This window comes from Microcebus murinus, chromosome 4, assembly GCF_040939455.1.
Source record: "Microcebus murinus isolate Inina chromosome 4, M.murinus_Inina_mat1.0, whole genome shotgun sequence".
Lineage (NCBI taxonomy): Eukaryota > Metazoa > Chordata > Mammalia > Primates > Cheirogaleidae > Microcebus > Microcebus murinus.
The window spans coordinates 68,048,844-68,076,074 of record NC_134107.1 but is presented as its reverse complement, the minus strand read 5'-3'; the positions used below and the strand labels follow the sequence as shown (position 1 = coordinate 68,076,074).

The window sequence follows — 27,231 nt, the reverse complement described above, 5'->3', positions numbered from 1 at the left end:
ATAAAAATATGTTCAATATCATAATTCATTAAATAACTGCAAATCAAAACTACAGTGACATACACTTTACACTCACTAGGATCGCTACAGTCAAAAAAATGTTAACAAGTGTTAGCAATGATGTGGAGAAATCAGAACCTTCAACATTGCTGGTGGGAATGTAATATGGTGCAGCCACTATGGAAAATAGTCTGGCATCCATTAAACAATTAAAAATAGAGTTACCACATGATCAACAATTCTCCTATGGATATGCCCAAGAGAATTGAAAACATATGTCCACACAAAAACTTGTATATTAATATTCATAGCATCATTGTTTATAATAGTCAAAAAATAGAAACAACCCAAATTTCCATTAATGGATGAATCAATACATTGTGGTATAGCCCTACAATGTAACATTATTCAGCCATAAAAAGGAATGAAGTACTTATACATGCTACAATATTGATGAACTTTGAAAACATTGTGCTAAGTGAATGAATCAGATACAAAAGGCCACATATTTTACAATGTATTTATCTATTTATTATTAGAGACAGATCTCACTGCATTGCTGAGGCTGGACTTGAACTCCTGGGCTCAGGTGATCCTCCTACCTAAGCCTCACAAGTATCTGGGACAACAAACACATGCCATCATGCCTGGAAATTTTATATATATGAAATGTCTAGAATAGTGGAATCTATACAAATAGAAAGTAGATTGGTGCTTGCCAGTGTCTAGTGATGAATATGAGATTTCTTTTGGAGGTGATGAAAATCTAAAATTAGTACTGATGATTGCACATCCCTGTGAATATAATAAAAAAATACTGAATTGTATACTTTAGATGGGAAAATCTTAAAGCATATGAATTATATCTATATAAAGCTGTTATAAAAATGTTCAGTCATTCTTTTCTGACATAAATGTACCTATTTACAGATCTGAGAGATATTTTTCCTTCTTTCAAAAAGCTTACAACTTCTTCATATTGTTGTCCATTTTAAAGATATTATTCATTTGGAATTCTTGAATCTATTCACCAAATTATCATATCTATTCACCAAGTAGAGAACACCGTTGGTTTGGAGCTCCATGTCTATTTGATCTAAGTAACCTTTAAATAGGAAAATGTCACACCCATGCTCCCATTTTCTAAACATACTGGCAGATATTTGACCTTGTGTTCCAGCTGCTAAAATATCAACACTGCATAAAAATTATCTGATAAGTAACATTTGTATTTTCAAAAGACAAAATCCAATTACTGAAATGCTTTAAAATTTAGAAAGATTAATTCAGATGGTGACTTGTAAGGTCCAATTATCTAAATATACTCAAAAAGGAAAAGAACAATATATTACTTTCTCACAGATGAACGATAGGACTTTTAAGACATAGATGTGATGGTTCATATCCCTTAAGATTGACTTCATAGGGCTTTAAGAATTCTGATTTAATTTGAGCCCCTGATTTGTGCACACGGAAATTTCTGACAATATATTTAGGTCCAGAGCTAAAATTCCAGCTGAGGTTGAAAGTTAAGATTCACTGCTCTAGTGAAGGCAAAAGACAAGGATCTCTGCCATGAACTGGCTGTGAGACCTTAGAAAGGTTGCAAAGCCTTGTAGCTTTCTCCATCAAATGAGTTTTGTTTGTTTGTTTTATTTTTTCAGCATATTATGGGGGTACAAAGGTTAAGTTTACGTATATTGCCCTTGCCCCCCCCCAGTCAGAGCTTCCAGCGTGTCCATCCCCCAGTGGGTGCACATCGCACTCATTATGTATGTATATACCCATCCCTTCCCCCCCCCCACAACTCCTGCATGACACTGGATAGATGTTATTTCTGTATGTCTACTTAGGAGTTGATCAGTTAATACCAATTTGCTGGTGAGTACATGTGGTGCTTATTTTTCCATTCTTGAGTTTTATTCAGAACTTAGGGAATTTTTAGTTTTAAAACCATATTCTAATCATCTGACATTTATTGACAGCCTGAGAAGTTCAGAATGCTATTATCCTGCTCTAGAAATCAACTCTTTGTTTTGGCCAAATCTGTAGCTCTGAGAAGATCCACTGCTCAATAGAGTCATATACCTAAGAACTGACTGAAACCTTAAATGCTGATAAGACATTTGCTTTTATTTATTCTTAATAGCTTCCCAAGAAGACATGGTTATTTGAATATTCTGAAACTATATTTGATATTGATTTCAGCAAATAGCTCGTTGGGATCTAGACCAAAACAAAATGGTTTGGGGGAAGAGGGAAAAGACACTCAAATTATCTCCTGGTTTCTAATTCAATGGTAATTCTACTTAAATTCAAACAGTGTTTTCCTCAGAGCAGTGATAAATGGTATCATTGTTTAGAAAGGCCTAATATATGTGGTTAGCTTTGTGCAAGCATCAAGTCACTGCACACTAGCTTAACTGTCAGATGCCAAAATCTTAAAGATGTTAGTGCCATGGTCAAAAAAACTGCAGAGCTGAGCCATAGTTAAACTGATAAAAACCGATTTTATTCAGGGACATTTGCAATAGGGGAAAAGATACCTCAATATAGAAATGGGCTTGATTCCAAATGCAACATGGACCAGTGAGTATTTACAGCCAAAGAGTGGGTAGGGGTCAGTGGATAGAAAATTAGTAAGAGGAAATATCAAGGATAAGGAGGGATTCTTGTTAAATTGACCTAACAGGATTATTTCTAAAGGTAGGCCAAGGTGACCAGATATCAATGGTGAGGGATTCTCTCTAAACTATACTTCAGAAATATATAGAATCATTTTTGTATACATTTTTTAAATTAACAACAAAAAAAGATGCCTTAGCAGGAATCTTGCTAAAATTGAATACAGGCCTGTCAAGGACAAACACTGAAGCCCAAAATAAAAACCTAGTTGGGAAGAGGACTTAGAGGAGCCTGACTAAAGTTTGGTTAAGAAGAGAGTCTTTGTCTCTACTTAATATTTATTGAGCTCATATAATGGTAAGTATAAGATCCACCATGATATTTGGAGAGACTGTGGCAACAGTAGAACAAAATCTCACATATCTTCTGGGTGAGAATCTCCAAATATGACCAGTCCACACCAGGAAACTTTGGCTCACAAAGTACCCTCCACTCTTCCCCATGACCTCCCCCACTCCCTCCCCAAAGGAATATATTGTACTCTAGTTTTTCAGAGGAAGCTGAGACTTGAAAACCAAGTTAAAATATAGATTAATTAGGATCCTCAGAGTTCTATACCAGGAAATTTCAACACAAAGAGAGCAAGCCCCATCTCCCAGTTTGTAGCCCCTCCCCACATCCTTCTCTTCCTAGCCCCTGCTCCTTCCTGCACCATGAGGGCCTGAGTGCATGCCTACTACAGTACAACTTGCAAATGCAAGCTCCACCTTTTTCTTCTTCTTCTTCAAATAGTTGCCCTTTGGTCACTTTTGAGCCTGGTATTATGCATGAAGCCAGCACCATCAACCCTTCAGAACATGAACTTGGGAAAAAGGTTCATATAGCCACTGGAGTGGGCTGCAGCCCTTTTATCAAGGAATTCTAGAGTATGTCTGTTGAGGGAGATGGGAGTAAATCCTAAGTGATTGCTTCCCCTGGGCCTTGTAGACTCCCCATGAAGTGGTCACCAGTGAGCATTAATTCCTTAAATGTTCACTGACATACAATAAGGTAAATATATTCATTGAGTTTTAGGGCTTAAGAAAAATAAAATGAATAGATACTCTCTTAATGCATCTTTTGTTGCTATAACAGAATATCACAGCCTGGGTAATTTCCAAAGAAAAGAAGTTTATTAGGCTCATAGTTCTAGAGACTGGGAATTCCAAGAGCATGCACTGGCATCTGATGAACATCATCCCATGGTGAAAGGGAAGGGCAGAAGACAAGAGTGAGGGCATGAGACAGAAAGACACTAGAGGCCAGATTTGCTTTATATAACTACCCAGTCTCAACATAATTGACCTGCTCCCATGATATTAATAACAACATTAAACAATTCATGAGGTCTCTACCTTCATGAACCAATCACTTCTATTAGGTTCCACCTCCCAAATTGTTGAATTGGGAATTAACATTTTGTTTTTAATTTTTTTACACTATGACATGTGATGTCAGGATTGGTAGGATTTTGTGTTCATAGATTCTTACATGAACTTTTGGAGGACCTATTAAAACCATTGCAAATATACATGCTATTGATAGAGTTCTTAATTTTTAGAATTTCTCATATTAAGTTTTGTGGTGGTAACTGTTGCTTTCATCCCAAACTAATAAGGAAGTAATTTTTCCTTTATCTTAATGATATCTTATTTATTTGCTTTAGATGGCTTATGTTCTTGATAGTCATATCCGAGGAGAGGAAATATATGCATCTCTAAATCCCCTTAATATGTCACCATTCTGTGTATCTAATATCCCTTGATATTTATTTATTATTCTATTCCATATACTATATAGCACTTACCCGTTGTTGACACTTAGAACTAGTAACAGCTGCCATTTATTAAGCTTATCTTTATGAGCTTATGGAGGCTCAAAGAGGTTCAGTTACAAGTGCCTGAGACAAAATACAAATCCAATTTGTTTGACTTCAAAATCCATGTTCTCCTCACTATAGTATCTGTAATTATCTGCAGATGAATAACTGAACATACGTTTAAGAATCTATGAACACAAAATCCTACCAACGCCCTGTATCATACTGTTAAAAATTAAAAAGACAAATACACAAAAGTAGCACCCAAATTCCTTCAGTTCTATAGGAAATGACTGATTGATGTGGATTGGCAATCTAGTCACTACACAATCACATATGAAAAAAGACAAGAAAGATTAAATGATTTTGATTTTGAAGATAATATATTTCTGTGATTATAAGTAACATGTATTCCTTGTAGAAAATTTGGAAAATATGGACATTTGTAAAGTAAATTAGAATCATTCTAATCACATCACCAAAAGGCTCCATTTATTAATATTATATTCTTTCATATTCAGTGCACTTTTTATAGAGTTGAACTTTTATCCTGTCTTTGTCATTTAATATCACAACATAGGCATTTCCTTGTATATAAATACTTTGTAAACATTAATTTGAATAACGTATAATTTCATGTCTTATGAGTATAACATTATTTAACTTTTACCATATTTTGGACATTTAAATTGTTTATTATACTATAATGAACATCTCTGTGGAAAGGATTTAAAATCTGACAGGTATTAGAGAACACCAAGTTAACTATTCCCAAGTTAGTGATTACTTACATATTTCTGTGTTTGAAATTAACTGGCTACAGTATTCCTTGTTACTTTTTTATGTTTACTTAAATTATCAACCAGTTTTCTTTTACAGTATAGCTGATTGAATTAAGAATAATATTTTGTATTGGATAAAACCAGCTTCCAGAGAGGTATTAACATTCAATATCAGTGTTATTCCAACAAGTTGAGCTAAGACAATTTACAAGTCATTCTCCGCCTGGTGACCTAGAATTGGTTTATTAAAACCCAGTATGGGCCGGGCGCTGTGGCTCACGCCTGTAATCCTAGCTCTTGGGAGGCCGAGGTGGGCAGATTGCTCAAGGTCAGGAGTTCAAAACCAGCCTGAGCAAGAGCGAGACCCCGTCTCTACTATAAATAGAAAGAAATTAATTGGCCAACTGATATATATATAAAAAATTAGCCGGGCATGGTGGCGCATGCCTGTAGTCCCAGCTACCCGGGAGGCTGAGGCAGAAGGATCACTCGAGCCCAGGAGTTTGAGGTTGCTGTGAGCTAGGCTGACGCCACGGCACTCACTCTAGCCTGGGCAACAAAGCGAGACTCTGTCTCAAAAAAAAACAAAAAAAAAAAAAAAAAAAAAAAAACCAGTATGTTATCTAAATTTGGCCCAGAGCATTTTTGGTTATGCAAGTTAGTCTGATATTTAGAGCACAAACATCAGGGCCATGATTTATAATCTATAATGTGCTGCTAATAATTAAAATGTCAGTATAATTTCCCTTCTACTCCTACTCTCTATTAACTCCTTCAAATATTATAGCCCCTAATTTAGTAGTAAATTACTACAGGGAAAGATAAACCATTAAAAAATGGCAATGCTTCCTTTCTTAAAATAATGAATTAAAGAAAGAATTATTAGCTGCTGCTTCTGTTTATGTCTGCGTTGAGTGTTCATGTCTGTGTTAAAACACAAATAAGTGTTTTAATAGTCATTATCCCAGGTATATGTTATTGTTAAGTCACATATATTCTAGAGCTTCTATGAAAAGCATCCTATTGATTAATCTATTGTGCCATTTGTGAGAGTACCAGAAATGCTTTATGTCCCATAAACTCATCTACTCTGCATTCTCACTTCTCTGACATTCAGATTGGAACATTAAACTTGCAAACCTGAGTTTGAAAAGAAAATAAGCCATGTCACTATTTTATATATGGGGAATGAGAGAAGGTATTTTTAAGATTGTCAATGTAATGAGGTAAGAGTTTTTAAGTGAGCTGATGTCACTGTCATCTACTTCTGTGGCATGTCTCCGATGTTGGAAAATTAAGTGATAGAACAAACATAAGGGATAAAGCAAGTATTTATTAAACTGACCCAGAATCTGCCATTTTACTCCTAGGTTTTTGTTGTCCATTGGCCCTATAAATGTTTATTGAGTATTCTGCTACATATGAAAAACTTGGAGCTGGAAATAGAGAAGGGAACAAGAAAAACAGGATCTCTGCCTCATGGAGCTCTCAGTGCAGCATAGTAATAAATATAAATTTAGAGTTGAAATGAGTGCTATGAATGGAAATTATACAATCCTGCAAAAGACTTAATAGCATGACCTAATCTAGTCTAGGATATTCAAGAAAAACCTTGTAAAGAGATGCTATTTAACTATAACTATAAAGGGTGTTGGCCAAGTGAAATGGGGCTGCATGAGTCTCCAGGCACATAGAGCATGCCCTAAGACCTGAGGGAGGAATAAGGACTAGCTGTGAGAGAAGGCAGACTAGCAAAAGATCAAAGTGGAGAGGTAGCCATGAGAAATCAGGCAGAGGGTGGCATAGTAAGTAATTTGTTCTTTATCCTTTTAAAAGCAACATGAAACATTTAATGTTTCAATTGGGAAAAAGAGTAAACTAAATTGTTACATAAAAAATTACGCTGGGGTAGCTCACGCCTGTAATCCTAGCACTCTGGGAGTCTGAGGCAGGAGGATTGCTTGAGTTCGGGAGTTCAAGACCAGCCTGAACAAGAGTCAAAGCCCGTCGCTACTAAAAATAGAAAAATTAGTAGGGCATCCTGGTGTGTGCCCATAGTCTCAGGTACTTGGGAGGCTGAAGCAGGAGGAGTGCTTGAACCCAGGAGTTTGAGGTTGCAGTGAGCTATGATGATGCCGCTGCATTCTACCCAGGGTGACAGAGTGAAACTGTCTCAAAAAAAAAAAAAAAATTACTCTGATTGCTGCAGGAGGCTGGCTTTTCTGATAACAGTGCCTGCAGGTAGAGCAGCTTAATTATTGTAATAATTCAGGTGATGAATGGCAGTAGCTTGGACTGAAATGCTGGCAAAAGGATAGAAAATTTGGCAGATTTTAAAATATACTTAAGCAGTCAACTTGATAATCCTTAATGATTAAGTAGAGTAGATTGTGAAGGGAAGTGGTATTCTTTCCAATGAATCAGCTATACCCTCTCTGTCCTGGACCCCACATCAGGTGCTGGGTATATAATATCCTGCTTTCATAGAGTTCATCACCTATTAGAATTATCAAACGATGACTTTGAGCTTTAGAGCATGACATTTGTATAAAACAGCTGGTAGGGAGACAAAATTGGAGGATAAATTGAATAGTTCCATTTTGGACAATATCAAGTGTAAAATTTCTATGAGGAATTCAAATTGAGATATTACATAGGCAGTTGAACTTACACATTCTCAGAGATCTGGCTGGTAATGTCATTGTGAATCTTTAAAACCTGGGGGATTAAGAGATTGCCCCTAAAAAGTGTAGAACGAAAAGAAAAGAAGATCTAGGAGTAAGTCCTGACTTATTCCAAACTCTGTAATGCAAGTTAGTAAAAGTTTTAAATTGAGTAATACCCCTAGGACCTGCACATGGATAGATTTATGGGACTTCATTTTCAGATCTCAATCTGACCTGCCCAAGAATAAGCCTGCAGCTTTATTGTAGTTTTTCTTTCCCACTTTTCCATTTATAATTAGAGATTATATTTCCATTTATAATCTTCCATTTTTTGAAAAAAGATATTAATTTATGTCTTACCCATCCCAAATCCTACCATGGCTCATTGCTCTAGATATAGAGCAATATTTCAATATTTCAATCTGAAATATTATTGCCCAGGATGAGAAAGTCAGTGACTCTAATGGTTGAGTAATTAGCCATGTTTTTAAAATCATATTATTTCCAAATCTTTCCTTTTAATAAAATTGAAAAGCAATCATCAGCTGATAGATTATTAAAATAATTTTAATTATAGACCACAGAACTTGAGGCATATAACTTGGAAGAAATTCAAGGTTTTCTTCCCATTCTCATCTACTTTGTTATGTGAACAAGATTTCTGAGTACTTATATCTGTAAAATGAAAAGAAGAATTCTGAATCTCAGTCTCACCTTAATCCATATTCATCCATGGAAGTAAACTAATATTAAAAAGCTCTATTTGCTACATTCTGAAAAGAATCCTCAATATAGTTGCGTTTTCATTGTTTTAGATTTATAGGTTAAATTTCATAATATACTTTGGTGATTTTGATCAATTGGGTACCAGTAATCATTGTAATAACTCAATCCAGAAGAATTTTTTTTTTAATATTTAGAGTCTTACAGGAAATTTAGGGGAAAAGCCATTAACTTTATTTTTATACCCATTTTTATTTTATGTTTATGTATATTACAGTGATAAATATAAGATATTCTATCACAAAAATATATTAGTATAAAACTTCATGGAAGAAGTAGAATGGAAATATAAGTTCAAGGAGGAAAAGTAACAATGTAAAATTTTTAATGACTCAGAAAGATCTTGTTCATTCATATCTAATTATTTTTACTTCAATAGATTTGGGATACAAATAGATGAATTATATAATGAAGTCTAGACTTTTAGTACATCTATCACCTGAACAGTGTACTTTGTACCCAATAGGTAATTTTTTATCCCTCAACCCCTTCCACCCTTCCCCTTCTGAGTCACCAATGTCCATTATGTCATTTTACATGACCATACCCATAGCTTAGCTCCCACTTATAAGTGAGAACATGTGGTATTTGGTTTTCCTTACCTGAGTTACTTCACTTAAGATAATGGCCTCCAGATCTATCCAAGTTGCTGTGAAAGACATTATTCATTCTTTCTTATGGCTGTGTAGTATTTCGTGTGTGTGTGTGTGTACCATCTTTCCCCAAAAATAAGACCTACCCATAAAATAAGCCCTAGCAGGATTTCTAAGCATTTGCGCAATATAAGCCCTACCCCAAAAATAAGACCTAGTGATGAGCGTGGCTATGCAGAATATCTGCACAACCCATGCATTTCGTCACTGAGCAGTAAAGAAGATGAGCAGCCCTCCTCATATGCCCCATCATGACAGCTACTATCCCAGAGGTGACCGGAAAGGTGCGGGCAGCCCCACCAACAAGGTCGGCTCCCTCTGTCAGGTCCCAGCCATCCTGTGCATGCTGCAAACTGAGGCTTTGAGGGGAAAGTAACACATCCCCTGAAAATAAGCCCTAGGGTGTCTTCTTGAGGAAAAATAAATATAAGACCCTGTCTTATTTTGTGTGTATGTGTGTGTGTGTGTGTGTGTGTGTGTGTGTGTGTGTGTGTGTGTAAATGTGATATATACATACACCACATTTTCTTTATCCACTCATTGGTTGATAGGTACTTAGATTGATTCCTTATCTTTGCAATTGTGAATTGTGCTGTGATGGACATGAGTGCATGTGTCTTTTTGATATAAATATTTCTTTTCCTCTGGGTAGATACCCAGTAGTGGGATTGCTAGATTGAATGGTAGATCTACTTTTTAGTTTTTTGAGACATCTCCATACTGTTTTCCATAAAAGTTGTACTAATTTACACTCCTACCAATAGTGTATAAATGTTTCACCATATCCTCACCAATGTCTATTATTTTTTGACTTTTTAATAATAGCCATTCTGACAAGGGGTAAAGTGGTATCTAACTATGGTTTTAATTTACATTTCTCTAATGATTAGTGAGGTTCAGCATTTTTTCATGTGTCTGTTGGCCATTTATATCTCTTGTTTCGAAAATGTCTGCTCATGTTGTTTGCCCACTTTTTAATGGGGTTATTTGGTTTTTTCTTGCTGATTATTTGAGTTCCTTGTAGATTCTATGTGTTAGTCACTTGTTGGATGTATACTTTGTAAATACTTTCTCCATCTGTAGATTGTCTATTTAGTCTGTTATTTCTTTTGCTGTGCAGAAGCTTTTTAGTTTAATTATCCTATTTATTTTTGTTTTTGTTCCATTTGGTTTTGGGGTCTTATTCATAAATTCTTTGCCTAGATCAATGTCCAAAAGAGTTTTTGCTATGTTTTCTTCTATAATTTTTATGGTTTCAAGTCTTACATTTAAATCTTTAATCCATCCTGAGTTAATTTTTGTATATGGTGAGACATAGGGATCCAGTTTCATTCTTCTGCATATGAACATCCAATTTTCCCAGTGCCATTTATCAAATAGGGTATCCTTTCCCCAGTGTATACTTTTGTCTGCTTTGTCAAAGATCAGTTGGTTGTAGGTATATGGTTTTATTTCTGAGTTCTCTATTTTGTTCCATTGATCTATGTGCCTACTTTTATACCAGTACCACACTCTGGTTACTATAGTCTTATACTATAAATTGAAGTCAGATAATGTGATGCCTCTAGATTTATTCTCTTTGCTTAGGAGTACTTTGCCTGTTTGGGCTCTTTTAAATCATAAGCATGAAATCCAAGTCAGTATGTATTTACATTCCACTGGATACATTTGAAACAGTAATGTCATAGAGAAAAAATAAACCTTCACAATTCACAGTAGGTAATATCCCTTGCTACTATTTAAATTTATTATGAAAAGTTGTTAACAACTTAAAGCAAACAAAATGGAGCACAATTATTTCTTCTCTTGTTTTGTTGTTTCTTTTTTTTTAAGTATGAAGACTAACATCTTGGAGAAGAACTAAAATGTATATGTAAAAAGAACTGACAACATAATGAGTGAGATGTGCAACATTAGGGGAATGGTCACCCTTGAAGCTCTGACTCGGGGGGGGGGGCATGGGCAATATATGTAACCTTAATACTTGTACCCCCATAATATGCTGAAATAAAAAAAAAAAAGAAAAAGAAAAACAGGAAAGTGCACAGTCTCAGAAGACAGGAAAAGAGTGTTTCAAGGAGGGGGTGAACAGCTGGGCTTCACATTATTGTAAGATGGACCAAGATAGGATTAAAGAGATTTCATTAGATTTGGCCAAATCTAGGTTGCTGGTGAATTTAGTAGGGACATTTTCAGTTTTCAGTTCAGAAGGTAGAGGGTTGGGTTCAATCAGGGTTGGCGTTTTCCCAGAAAATTTTAACCCAAGGACCAGTGATAACAGCAAAAATGGGACTGGTGAATGGCAGGATAACAAGACTGAAAGCCTTAAGACTAATGTGTAATTTTTATTTCTCTTATCTGCTGTGTGAATTTGAGCAATTTGTTTAACTTTTCTAATCCTCAGTTTTTTTAGCAGTATCTGCCTGGCTTATTGTAGGTTTGGGGATGAAACAGAAGATACCATTGCGTTGTTTTATAAGTGGTGAACTGCTAGCAGAAGTTAGTGCCAGAGGCTACTGCGGCTGTTATCACAGGCATCCTAGGAAAATGTGTGATTTCACTTTGGGCTCTCTTTCATATCTCCTTCATCTTCTGTAAGCTTTTCTTCCCTGCCACCTACCACCCGGGTGCCCATGGCCTCTTCTAATATGTTCTTTGATGAAATAGCCCTTCACAGATCCTCCTACTCTACCCTGCTCCAAAATGGAGCCTCATAGCCTACATGGATAGTCATAAAGTTATGTATAAAGTGTGAATGACTGACACCAGTGGGTTTCTTTGTGTTACAAAAAAGAAAATGATGGATTTAAATGAAAATAGACTTCTGGAAAGCAAAAAGATGTTTTTGAGCAAAGGTGCCCCTCTTGGTACCCTTAATGTTTCATCCCCAGGCCTCTGATTTTTATTTCTATATCTGAGAAGTATAAGGGGCTGAGCATACCATTTGCAAATACCAGTTCAACAATTAAATCAGGGAGCTCTAGCTCTGGTTTTATGAAATCACAAAATGTCACCAGTAATCTTAAAAGGTGTCCTAAGTTTTCATCACAAAATTAACTTGAATTTATTTGTTTCATCCCTAAAACCTAGCCTAAGAAGAGATGAGGAGTATGAATATTATGAAATAACATGAACAATAACAGCTGATTATTGTAGCTCAAAAAATGTCAGAAAACAGCATCACTAATCATCTACCCTTGAAAATTAGTACCTCTGGGCAATTTAGCATTATTGCTGGATAGACAATTGTTCCCAACCTTTGCCAGTACTAAGTAATTCCAATAATTATAGGTTTAAATTTAAGAAGATCTTCAAGCTAGAGCTATCAGAATTCTAATTTGGGCAGCAAGATTGTATATACTTTATTATTGACAAACTCAATCCAAACTAGGTAAAACTACTATGTATTCACTCATTCCTTCATTCAATAATTCAGTGATTATTCAGAATCTTTAAAGATGCTGAAAATTTTTGTCTTAAATATTTTATACATCTCAGAAACTACTGAAATCACTTACCATCAAATAATATGCATTTGTCCTATGGGATTATAAGTGCACAGCACTTCAATTGGCTTATAAAATACAATTCTGAGAGAGGGCAAGAAATGAGGCATTAAAGCATAGCTCTTATACTCATGGTAAGTCAAGGCCTGTTTGAAATAAACAGCAAGATTACAAGCAGTTTGTTGCATAGTATACTTGAGTACTTGCTTATGGTTCAATTCTGTTTCTATGGAAATTGACCTCTAAGAATTAAAATAATTATAAGAATAATAAACAAAAACTTGAAAACCCTATGATGTGATTTTGCAAATCTCTTCCTCCCCATTCCCTAGATCAGGGGCCAATATCTTGCTCACGCACCACTGCGTCCTTAGTGTCTACACAATACCTGGCACTATCTAGCAGATCCTCCATAATTATTGGTTGAATGTGCGTGTGTATGTTACATATATTAATCTCTCAGCTAATATTTGAGAGCTTATCATTGGTGATTAACTGTGGTTATTTAGATCCTGCCCTCTCACGAGAGTTCTTTTCTTTTTAACGCTAATATGCCTGTGAATGACAGCCTGTTTCTTAGGGTGCTTAAATTTGAATTCATTCTCTTTATAGCAGGAGGAATGAGATGACATGAGAAGACAAAGCATTCTCATGGGACAAGGTACTGGAAAGGATGAGGAAAAGGTGTGGATACTAGCAGGAAAGTTGTCATTGACTAACTTCCCCACTTGTAAAATTCATTTGCTTATTTATCAAACATATGTTCTGTGCCAGGCAAAATGGAAGGCACTAAAAATACAAAAATGAATGAGATATGATTTCTCTCCTAAAGTTATAAATCTTAAATCAATACTCATGATTTATAAGTGAAGATAGACTTTTAAACAAAATGTTTCCTCTCTTTCCTCACTTCCCCCATCCAATCCATCAGCATATCTGGGAGTTTCTACATAATCCCCTTGCCTGCCCCCCCCCTTTTTCCTGTCTACCACTGCCACTGGTTTAGTCCAGGTTTTCATATCTTTTATCAGTGTTTTATAGTAGCCCCTATTAACAATCCTTGCCTTTTTCTACCCTAACTCTACCCCCTAAATCTAATCAAGTCCACATCTCTACATTGTACCTAGAGAATTCCTCTGAAATGCTACCCTAGCTTTAAGCAGTACAATGGCTTTCCAGTGCTTTAAGTTCAAGTTCAGATTCTTTAACATGCCTTCCAAGGGGCTTTAAGACTTGATCTCCGAATGTTTTATCCCACAGTTGCTTCTTTTAAAAAAGAATCAACCTAAACATCTAACAGGAGGAAGCTGTTTAAATCATTGGAAGCACAACTCTCTCATAGATATCTTGTTCATGCAGCATAACTCTCATGCAGCGATTGTTCTACAATAAAAATTATAATTCAAATGAAAAAATAAAAAAAGACTTGCTCTCTGCTTCTCACCTTATCAGCGACTAATCTCTACCTGGAACACTTCTCCCTCTCTTTATTCACCTGGCTAACTTCTATTTGGCCTTCAGAACTCAGCTATCTCAGTTGTTCCAAGAAGTTTCTTTGGCCTCCCTAAACCAAATAAGGTTCTCCCATGATGTGCTCCTGGAATTGCCTATATTTCTCTGCCATAGTACTTATAGTGAATTTTAATAGTCTTTTTTTTTTTTTTTTTTTTGGTAAAGTTTCCAGTCAACAAATAGTGTGTTTTTCTATCTCTCTTGCTAAACTATACCGCTACTACAGAGTGTGCATTAGTCTTAAAAGATGGGTAAGGTACTTAACAGGCAACTATGAGGTCTGGAGATGACTAATCCAGACATAAAAAGAGGCCTGGACAATTAACTTGTATAATGTTGGAAGATTATGTTGAAACTTATGAGATTCGATAGGGATGGGGAAATGAATAGCAGTCTGATTGTTGAAAGACTTGTGTATTATGTGAAGGTCTTTGGGCTTTATCCAAAGAGGCAAGTGGATTCTATCTATGTTCCACAGAGCCCTATGAGTGGTGCTACCAATAACCCATAAAAAACTATTGTATGAATTAGAAAAAGACATCCCTTTCAGCAGACCAGCTCAGCACCAGGGAACTTGACTTGCCTGGATTTTTTTCTATACTCACTAGGTTTTGGTCAGTCATGCATGACACTCTGACTTTGGATTCCTCAGAGCCATCTAAGGGGTCACAAATAAGGATCCTCCAGAAAGCTGTGCTCTGATTCCCTTTTCCTCCCTGCTGCAGAAATCACCAAAACTCTTCCTCTATTTGTTATTTACAGATATTTATAAATGTACATTGTGTGACTTCCTAGTAAAATTTGATTTGAAGAAATGGCTTCTTTGCTTAGATTTTAAAATATAGCCAATGGAGAGCAATGTAGGACTTTTAAATGTGGGACAGAGCAATCATGTTTACATTTAAATAACATTATTCTAAGTGGAAGATGGATTATAGGGGACAAAGCTGTATGCAAGAAGACTGGTTATAACTTTTTTTCCCCAGAATCTAGGCAATTGGCAATAAGGGCCAGAAATAAGGATAAAAGAAAAATCTAAATCTATTAATAAAAAAATACATAATAGATAGGATGTGTTTCCAAGAAAGAAATACGTCTTCCCTTTCTGGTGATGGAATTATTTACCTTGATAGAGAATAAAAAGTAGAGTACAGAGATCTCCTTGAGGAGGAGATAAGAATAATTTGGCACTCTGCTCCATTTGAAGCACACTGTGGACTTCCAAATAGAGATAAGTGCCAGGCTGAGCTGACCTTGAATTTAGATTTACAGAACACCAGAGCTGGAAAAGAATTTTAAAATCACTGAATTCAACTTAAACATAGAGAGGAAAAAATGACACATTTAATTGGAAGAGCCGGGATTAGACTTTATGTCTGGCTTGTAACCCAGTATTCTTCCCATCATGCCATGCTCCATGTTGTTCTCAACTGAAGTATTCATCAATAATAAAGCCAAAATGAATTAGAATGAGAAAATGTATAATTATTTAATATGAATTCCATATATGTTGATCGACATCCACTTCTGGAATTGGAGTCGATTTGAGTAGAGGAAAATAGGAATCAAATCCAACATTTTAAAGTGTATTTCTTAATGTATAGTATTCAGTGTTCAGGGTTCTGTGGAGTACCAAATCAATCTATATTTTTTGTTTTTGTGAGAATCTACTGTGCATTTACACTTTGGGCATTATGGACAACAAAGACTTGAGTGATGAGGAAACATTTCATGAGGCTATGGAGTATGAGCTTTCCTTTGAATGAGGCTGGTTTTGGTTAGACATTTGGGAGACAGAAAGAAGCATGAAATAAAATGTAATTGTGTGGCTGCAGCAGCGTTTGAGAGGTATAAAAAGAAGGTCCAAATTTAGAGGTCATACAGTGATGCTCTTGCTTTCTTAAATGGCACCTGTGTACCAAACATTGGGAATACAAAGATAAATCAAACACAATTTTTATTTTACATGTTTAGTGACTCTTAAAGAATTTTGAAGGGAAAGTAGTAAATGATAAAAGGGTTGCTTTAGGAAGTTGAACCTGTTAATAGGTTTGTGTGTCTGGGTGAAATGGAGAGGAGCTAGTTAGCCAGGCCTCAGGAAAACCAGTTAGGAAGCTACTGCAGTAATCCAAGTGGTAGGTATTAGCTAGTATCTCATTTCATAATGGTTGGCAGGCAGTCCTCTCTGTGGCCAGAGGATTGGACTAACTGGAGCAGGCTAAGTAATCTCCAGTCCTATAATCCTGTCCCTTCAAAATTCTCATTCAATGCCTCTTTTTCACATTGCACCCATTCAGTTGCCTGGCTTGAAATTTGTTACTGGCCTCTCTGCTTTTCCAGGAAAGTGCCGAAAGACCAATCACTGATGCTGAAATAGCAATTTCTTCCCCCGTTGTAGAAAGCTGTGATGTTTCCCAGATGACAGCTGCAGAGAATCCTGCAAGCATTTTATATAAGGGAAATGAAGTGGCAAATGGAGAGAGAAAAACAGTACATTCACTGTAGGAGATAGCTTCTATGGATCATAAACTCAAGTTACTCTCACCCAGAATTAGAGATGAGAGCAGAAGCCCTATTTTTAAAATGTAGAATGAAGTGGCTATCAGTTGGCTTTTGCTGAAGGAAAGGAGTCAGGAAAAGAGTCTCAGATATAAAACGAGTGCTAGGAAATGGCTTACATGTGCATAGTCTCACACGGTGCGGCAGCTGTGGTCTCCTGGTCCAGGTTCCCTTAGAGACTTCGTTCCAAATAATGAAAGGCTGCAAATTAAAGGGATTGGGTCAAGATTCAGAGCTCTTTTATCACACTCAATGGGTCTACATAAGATTGAGTAGTTCTGTTTATTTTGGAATGAACCAAGTAGAGGGACCCTTGAAAACTTAGAGCAGTGGTTTTCAGAGTATGGTCCCAGTACAGCATTATCAAGATCACCTAGGAACTTGTTAGAAATGCGAATCTTTTCTCCTGCTCCAAACCTACTGAATCTGAAACTCTGAGTATGGAGCCCAGTAATCTGTGGTTTAACAAGTCCCCCAAGTGACTCTGATATACTCCAAAGTTTGAGAACCTTGGATCTAGATTTTGTTATGCAGCTTGGCTTCCCTGCTTTACAGTATGATCCTTGACCCCACTGATGGTCAGCAGTTGGGATTGGTCTGTAAATAAGGCACAAAATTATTTTTAACAAACCAGAGAGGTGTGGATGGTGCAGTGCATGAGCTTTGAGATTTCCTAAACATTGTGTACTATTATTATAAACCTCTTTGAGCTTTACTTTCTACAGTAAAATGAATGCAGTAATATCTACCTTTCAGTGTTTCTATTTAGATTAAAGAATATAAACATAGTACACAATACATACATCTCCTATTATGTGCCAGGTCTCATGCTATTCAAATAAACCAAAGACAACAGTTCAGTATAATGAATGTTTTTATAAAAACTGTGTTTTTATAAATATAGTATACCTGGTTCAATTCGAATTTCAGATAAAAAAATAATTTTTAGTAAGAGTATTTCCCAAACATGATAGAGCATACAGTTATATCAAAAATGTTATTTGCTTATCTGAATAATTGTTGTTTATATGAAATCCAAATTTAACTGGGTATCCTGCAGTTTTATTTGCTAAGTCTGGTAACTCTAGCAATATTTTGCACTGATTACCTAATGGATGGACACTGGGCTGACCAACTGAGATGGCTTCCCAGAAAATAAAATGAGCTTGAATTAAGTATTAAAAGGGAAATAGTTAAGGAGTTAACACATGTAAAGTACTGGACACAAAGTCTGTCTATGTTAGTTAGAAATTTTGTTGGCAAGTAACAAAGATCTGCCTGAGCTTACTTAATCACAAAGTGGAATTAATTAGCAAGACACTTGGATTTTCTGAAATTCAAAGATGAATTGAACAACTAAGCACTAGAAAGAACAACCAGAGACTGAAACACTGTGGGGCATCTAGAAAAATCCTCCCCTTTGTCTACAGCCCTTGCTTCTTCCCAAATATCTACTTCATTCCCCATCCTTTTTAGATAGGCTTTTGATAGTTCACAGTTAATGTGGAATAAAGTGACTCCCAATATTATGCTCTGAAATTTAGCTTCTATTTCTTCTGTGCAGACAGAACCTCTGAAAAATTCCACATTCCCCAAAATGGGGACTGGCCAAAATTGACAAGTGATCCATGTTAGTTGCATAAACCTGTCACTCCTGCAAACCTGTGGATATTTATTGGAAAAAATGCCCAGTAGATATTACCACATTGACACATATAAGGTGTTTTTAAAACATTACTCCTCTTCTTTCTGTGGAAAACTATCAAATTATGCTGATTTCTATTTGTTTATTATTTCTATTTATTTAGTTTTAATGAACTAATACCCCTTTTGAGGTCAAGGAAATAAATAGATCCTTAAGGTGAGAAGTTTCAACAAGGAGAAACCTTAGTTGGTGATGGACTTTACAGATCCCCAGCAACACATGTGTTTCATGTGAGGAAGAGAGAAAAAGAAGAGACAGACATAATTAGACAGATTTATTATAGTCCACAATGATTTAGAGTCATCCAGGTCAGCTGGGGTGTGTGTGGGGGGCGGGGGTGTTATATTCTTTTTTCCTTCCCTCTGTTTTAAGGATAAAGTACCTATCTTTTCTTAAATAAAGTTTTGGCCTCTATTATTTGTTCTTCACCTATCTTTGCTGACTCTAAGATAAAAGAAAAATAAGACCTTTTTGGTACCTTAACCTCCAGAGCTTTTCTGGTTTCATCAATATTAACATAAAATTTGTGGAGTTATTCCTTTTAAACAGATCCCAAGTTGTTTTAGGCAATTAATTGTTCTCGTGAAGTGCATGCAGAGTCATTCCCAAGCTTTGTGTGTGTGTTTTAAATTTGTTCATGCATTATTGCATTTCATCCAGCACATTAAACATTGATCAGGCTTCTCCTAATATATCCCTTTTTGGTCTGTAATTAATTCATCTATTTGAACAAAGAGGGAGAGAATAAAGGGAAAATCAGAGAGTATTCCTAAATAACTAATAGCTGCTGCAAAGTGAAGTTTCAGACCCTGTGACCTAAAACCTACTTTTGAATCCAAACCTTGTGAAGGTCTGAACATGGTTGTGTGTGGTTGACTTGCTGTGGAGTGGGGTAAGGACTGAGCAGCCATGAAAGTGGGAATCCTTCCAAGTAGGCTGATGTTTGGAAGCTTGCACCAAGGCTTCTATAAAGGTCAAGTTTGTATTCCTAGGGGGCAAGGGACGGGAAAGAAATTATATTACACTCCATAAAACAAGATTTATTAAAAGCCTTGATTTTATATTTTTCTTCCTGAAAATCCGCTTCATATCATCTCTTCTTCCCTTTCTTATACAAAATTTTAAAATTCCTTTTAGCATCTTGATTGTGGCTCTCTTTCTCTCCCTTTAGTATCATTTTTCGTCCTCATAGTCTCTTCATATACTCTCTTATGCAAATGATTCTTCTGTTTCATAACAATAATAGCCAACATTTATTGATGCTTACTCTTTTTCAGGCACTGTGCTAAGTATTTCATTGTGTTATCTCATGTAATTCATACAACAATCTTGTTATTCCTATTTTCAGATGAGAAACTGAGGCTTTGGGATATCCAGTGACTTGCCTAAAGTCACACAACCCCCAAGGTTTACACATGAGACAAGATCCCATGTGTATCTGGCTGTGGCCAAGCCTTCCAGGCCCATGTTCTTAAGTTCTCTGCTATGATATATGTTCATTACAGAAAGTTTGGAAGAAACATAAAAGTGCAAATATGCCTTATAAAATACCCATAATCTCTACTCTCACAAAGAACCAGAGCTAAAACTCTGCTATATTTCCTTCCAGTATTTTTTAAGCATGATGAATAGAAGATTTTAAATTTTTGACACTTACTATGATTTGGTAATTATTTTTAATGATTTAACATAAAAATATATAAAATCACAAATCTTATTTTAACACAACATATTTTAATAGCTATGACAGAGAATAGATATTACATGTTATTTTAAATTATATTGTTAAACTGGAACAAATCATTTATCAAGTATTATTTGACCTTTCAGTGATGCTATATCATGTTGGAGAATATTTGATTGTTTAGTGCAAAATTTAGATGTGATTTTGTAAATATGTGCTAATGATAAAGTACCCTTCTTATTTCTAAGCTATTTTGACAATGAAATGAATCAGAATTTCTGAAGGAAATTCTAGAAAAAGGTTTAAATTAATGTTTTAGTCTTGTGGACAACTCTAGTCCACAAGATGAAATTGCTACAGTGAATATTGTGGACTTGTATCTGAAACAACCACCACTGAAAGAGTGAAACCATCAACTTAATTATATTGGTGGAGTAGGAGGAAGTCTGTACCTAAATGACTTTCTAATACAAAGACTAAGAAATATGATAAAGGCTGTACTTTTTGCTATGACAAAGTATTCTTTGACTTTGAAGCTAATGATATATTCATATGCTTCAAAATGAATACAGTTGGTGGCTTTATTCACAAAGGTTACCTACTAGTAGAGAGAACAAATTAATTTTAAATAGCTATGACCCTCTAGTCAAATTCTATTTCAAAGGATTGGGAGGAAGGGAAGTTCAGTGCCCTAATTTGGCTTGACATTCTTGCCTCTCTATTTTGAGAATTCAAATGTAAACTACCCCCTGTCATTTTTTTTAAATTTGAAACAACTAACTCTAAGTATCTTTGTATCAGCATAGGCTCTCTGAAAAGGAAACCCAGGTTGAAATCATATCTCTGATCTCACCAACACTTTGACCTTGTCAGTAAAATTCTACTGTCTATAAAATGAGATCAATGCATCATAAATTGTTTATGTGAGAGCAAACAAGTACAGTGACTAGACCCATATTGTACATAGTAGGTCCTCTAAAAATTTAAATTTCCATCTGTTCACTTTTCAACAAATCCTTGAGCACATCTTTTACCCAGTTATATAATAAGTAACAACTTTCAGATCTCTAATATGTTATAATTTACACAAACATCTGTACACATAATATCTATTTTCTCTTCTCACCAACTCTGGACATGCTTACTCTCTTTTCCGGGAAACTGAAGTCCAAAGAGATGAAGTGACTTGACTATGGTCACACAGCTGACAAGGAGCTGGGACTCACATCCAGGCCTCCTGACTGCTAGTCCTAAACCTGCCTACTTGATCCACATATTCAGAAACAGCCATCTGATTTGGGCTGTGATTTCTCAGACCAGCAATTGAAAATTAAGGATCTCGCTGTATACAAAATGAAAAAAATTAGTAGTGTTTAAGTAGATATAGCCTCCAGAATTTTTTTTAAATGTCAGCCACTCCCTTCTGGGAAATGCAGTGTTTTAAGATATGATTAGTATTCTGAGCATAGAATGATGGTAAACATTATGTTTTGCATTATCATGAGATGGCAAAATTACCCACTCTCAAAGGACCAGCTGCTGCAGGGCAGCTGGCACCCGTGATGCCTACATTCTCAAAACTATTTTAATTGGTAGTTTCCCGAGATATTTTTTAGGCAGTCAGAGAGGAAATGTATGTGTAAACCTATTAAAGCCATAGCATCTGCTCTGATGAAATGACATCACTGACTCTTGGGAAGTAAAATGTTCCACTGCAGGATTTTGAGCCTGCTCAGTGTTCTCATTAAGGTGAGAGTTCCTATAACTCACCTCCTCAAAAAGGTATAGAAAACTTATGAAGAAAAAAGATAGGAAAATTATTCCTATACCTTCAATATAAATTTCCATTACAGTCTTATAATTTTGAGTCGATATGCACAACATACATGAAACTGTTCATTACGTTAGATGTATGTGATCCTAATAGTGAAAATGCCCAGATTTTAAAATAGGAAGACCTGAGATCAAATCTAATCTCTGCCCAAATTGCTGGCAGCTTTAAGCAAAGGACTTAACCACTTGGAACTATTCTCATTTATAATGTAGATAAAAAGTCATCTTCCACAAGGTTACAGAGAAGACCCAATATTTTAAAATATGATAATCAACAAATATTGCACTGCTCTCAAGAGCAACCATACAATAGGTGTTTATTACATATCAGGGTCTTTGCTAAGGACTTATATGTGCATTATTTCATTTAATCTTCCCCCAAACCTTCATAATAGATATTACTATTATATCCAATTTACAGATAAAAATATGGAGGCTTAGAGAAATTAAGAATATTACCCATGTTTACAAACTTAGGAAATGCAGCACCCAATAATTAGACTTATTCTTTCACTCATTCAACAAATATTTGCTAAGGAATAGATTCACTGAACAAAATTCGACATTGTTTGGAGGAGGAAGTGGGGAATGGAAGTTGGGTAAGCAACCAACTATGGTCACTTTACCCTGGCTACTATGTGGGGAATGGATTAAAAGGTAACAAGAGAGAATGCAGGGAGACCCGATAGGAGGTTGTGAAGGTAATCTACGTGAAAGATGATGTTGACTTCAACCAGGGTGATGGCAGTGAAGATGAGGAAACCTGGATGGACTGAGTATCCACTTTGCAGGTAGAACTGAATGTGCGGTAGTGGTAGAAAGAAGTCAAGTAAGGGAAGCCCCTCACTTTTGCCTCTGAGCATCATGGTGACTTGAGATGGGGAACACTGAAATGAATGTGCAGAGTGAGAGAAAGAAATCTTCATGCTTTTAGCCATTATTAATGTTATCAACTAAGAGATCTGAAGTCCATAGCCACATAACTTTAAAATACCAGAAAAGTTTGTGGGAAAAGTCAAATCATTCCTTTCCATGTGAAAATGGAGAAAAGTAAAGTTTAACGTAGAGCTTGCCACAGTTCTTAGTTTACAACGTACCTAGGGACAGGATCGTCTGAGATTCTCTTTGAATTTTGTTAAATTTAAACATCAGTATTTATAATATTGTGAGGTGAATGGGGTTGGGGAAAACACTGGAAGATAATTTTCCAGAAAGCTAACAGGTCTACTTTAGATGATTGTCATGTATGTATATTTTTTCTTCTTTCTATATTTTTATATTTTTTAGATTTTTCTAAAATGATTGCATATTATCTTTTATAACTAGTAAATTGAAAATTTGAGAAAAATTAATCTATAAAGTTACATTTGTTATGTCTATATAGTCCAGAGTAATAAGTTCTGAGAACCATTCAAATTGCAACCTGTAGTAAAACCAATTAAGGTAATGATATAAATGGCAAAAGAACTCAAAATGCATGTCCTTCTTACTATGCTGTATGTGATGCAGTCCCAGTCAGAGTGGACTAGAGTTCAAGATGGGACCTTACCAGTAGTGTGGGCAATGTGAAGAAGGCTCAGAAGGCTGAACAGTTCAAGGTTTCCAATATTTCCTTCATTTGAAGTATCCCTCCAAAGTTGAACATTTTAACATTTCTTACATTCTTTACTTCTCCACATCATAAGTTTAGATAATCATAATAACATTCTCTAAAGAAATCCTCCTAACTACTCCTGAATCTAGTCTCTTTTCCTTCCTTTCAGGGTCAATGATTGTATCTTGCGGGTGAATGAAGTCGATGTGTCTGAAGTTTCCCACAGTAAAGCAGTGGAAGCCCTCAAAGAAGCAGGGTCTATTGTTCGGCTATATGTGCGCAGAAGACGACCTATTTTGGAGACCGTTGTGGAAATCAAACTGTTCAAAGGCCCTAAAGGTAATAAAAACATAAATGACTCATGGTAAGACACACATATCGGCAAATCATTTGGCTAAAGTTTATGCCACAACCCATCTACAATGTACTCTCTTTTATTCTCTGCCATTCAGGGCTTACTACAAGATTTGAAATTCTATAATAGTGGTTTTTAGAGAGAATAATGAAAATCAATGCTCTAAATATGAACTTTAGAATAAGAAAAGGTTAGAGTTATGTAGGAATGTCCTTATACACAATAACAACAACCACCATTTATATTTTTCTATAAAATGTTATTCTTACTGGACCATCATAACTTGGCTAGTATATTAATACTAATTTTTCCGATATAAATAGCAAACCCTCTCATTTAGCAAAACAGTAATGTAAATAGTAATTAAATAATCTATATCAATATAACAATTATATTTTTTATAACAGTGTTGTGATTTGTCTAAAATTTTGTGATATTCTTATGTATTGTACCCAAGTACTACATAACATTTTGCACTTGCAATAGCCAAAGTAAGTTAAAAAAATTTTTTTTGGAAACTTTTACAAGTCTCTTGAGGTTAATATAGTTAGGGAATCACATAAACACTGAGGTGAATTATCATCATATTAATTTTTAAGAATAATCCTTTTGAATTCTGTTCTTCAGAATGATGACATTTAAAATTAGCTTAATAGTATTTGAAATATTTTAGAAAAATCTATTAAGAGTACTTAAGTCTTTTAGAAGACTATGACTCAATACACTCTGTAAGTAAACAATTACTCTTTTCTTTAAAATCCACTTAATTTCTAATGCTATATGAAATTTTAAAAAATAAGCATATGACTCTCTGTGGGAGGTAGTAATGGGTGGTATTTTAAGATCTTAGCTCCAAGAGTCTGAGATCTTAAATACTCAATCAGACAGGACTGAGTTTGAACGCCTAGTTTAGCCATTCACCAGCAAAGTCTTCTTGATTGGACCAATCCCTTCATTAATAAATGAGGATCATAATGGTAGTGTATATCCATAGGGTTTATGAAGATTCAATATTTACTAATAGCTGGCACATGATGAAAAGTAGAGCCTGCTGATTAAGAGTATGGACTCTAAAGCCAAAATGCCTGGATGGAACGGTAGCTCTGAAGCTCACTGCCTTTTTGACCTTGGGCAAATTGCTTAACCTTAATTTTCTCATCTACAAAATGCAAATAAAAATAGTACCTGTTCCTGATGATGTTGTGAGGATTAGATGAGTTGATTCACATCAAGTGTTTAGGATAAGGCCTGGCACAAACTGACTGCTCAACAAATATTAGCTATATATGCATGTTATTTGTAGTATTATTCACTACATATAGTTTTAGCCTTTGTAACAGTTGCTTGGGAATGTAATTAAAATCCTCAGAGATTTCTAAGGGGTTAAATACAAACACACTAAAATCACAGAATTAAATCTGGAAAAAATAAAACAACTAAAGCATTGTCATGCCACAATTCTAGTGGTATGAAAAAAGACTTTCTACCCTGCATGTTTACTAAAATCGTATTCACAAGGTGCTTTAAAGCCAAACAAAATGGTCATACCTATTATTTCTATTAAAAATATATACTATATAAGAGTAATATGTAGCTATTTCTATAATTCAATTAACAGCAATTATTTAGCACAGCTCTAAGACAAATACTAATTTTAAGCACTCAGCAAAGTAATACTATCCATTTATAGGCCTCCTGCTAGCTGAGTCACCGGATGACCTCCAGTTGTGCAGAGATGACTGAAACTTAATTTTATAAAGAACACAGTTTTTCGATCTTTATTTTTGGTACTAGGATCTTGTTCAGCTGATTTACTCCAGTCTGAACTGTTTTCTCACTTAAGCCTGGAGTTGGGCAGGAATTGCCATGGGACCTGGACAGGGGAAATGGGGAGTAGTGAGCATTTATCAACCAGGTATAGCTGGGCAATAACCCAGTAAAAGTACATAGTGTATGGGAAATGGTTGACAAGTGGGCTTGGTCTACTGAGACAAGGAGAACAAGAAAATTGTTGGAAATAACTTTGTATCCCTGAAAGCAGGCCCCTGTCAAATCCCTGTACAGGCGTGTGAGCCTGTTTAGGCCTCTTGGGATTATGCTGAGTCACTCATATTTTTTTTTTGTACTGTCATTATCCAGAGGTCACTGACACGGATTTGTTTCTCTATATAAAGCTTATTGATTTACAAGAAAAGAAACTGTTTTAGTCATTGTTTAAGTTCCTAATGCCTCTCCCAGTGCCTTAAACAAGAAGTGCTGAATCAGAGTAAATTGAATAATGAAATTGGATTCTACACAATATCTAATGATACCTTGCAATCTTAATTTCACTTGGTACCTTATAAGTCTTTATTTTTGAATTATATGATATGTAAAAGCAATTTCTACCAACATTTAACTCACACCATTTAAAATTTCATGTACCCTAGAGGATAAAGATGAATCAGATGCAGTCTCTGTCCTCAGAAGTTCTGATAGGAAAGATACATGTAAGGTCAATTAACTTTAATACAAGGCAGAATGAAATCAGATCTGTAATGGAGCTTGAGCCATTATTTCAGTGGGGGAAAAAGGAACAGAGAGCCAAATGCTCCAGCGAATTTAAAATTTAACATGTTATGCATATACCACATTTTATTAATCCATTCTTGGATTGATGGGCACTTGGGCTGTTTCCACAGCCTTGCAATTATGAATTGTGCTGCTATAAACATTCAAGTGCAGGTGTCTTTTTTGTAGAGTGTCATACCATGGAGTACTATTCAGCTCTAAAAACAATGGTGATATAGCACATCTTATATTTTCCTGGTTAGAGCTGGAACCCATACTACTAAGTGAAGTATCCCAAGAATGGAAAAACAAACACCACATATATTCACCAGCAAACTGGTATTAACTGAGTAGCACCTAAGTGGACACATAGGTACTACAGTAATAGGGTATTGGGGAGGGGGGAGGGGAGAGAGGGGCGGATATATACATACATAATGAGTGACATGTGCACCATCTGAGGGATGGTCATGCTGGAGACTCAGACTTGTGGGGGAGGAGGGGAAAGGGCATTTATTGAAACCTTAAAATCTGTACCCCCATAATATGCCAAAATAAAAATAATA

General features: G+C 35.6%; 1 protein-coding gene across 20 annotated transcripts in view; it reads left to right on the top strand.

The window, feature by feature from the left end:
• The window catches only part of DLG2 (discs large MAGUK scaffold protein 2), a 1,870,454-nt gene that overhangs the window by 1,322,598 nt on the left and 520,625 nt on the right, over positions 1-27,231 (top strand). For all 20 annotated transcript variants that reach the window (XM_076002367.1, XM_076002386.1, XM_076002368.1 and 17 more), the window contains one exon: positions 23,930-24,099. In XM_076002367.1, coding sequence (XP_075858482.1) covers positions 23,930-24,099 — 170 coding nt within the window. The remainder of the gene's footprint in view (positions 1-23,929; positions 24,100-27,231) is intronic.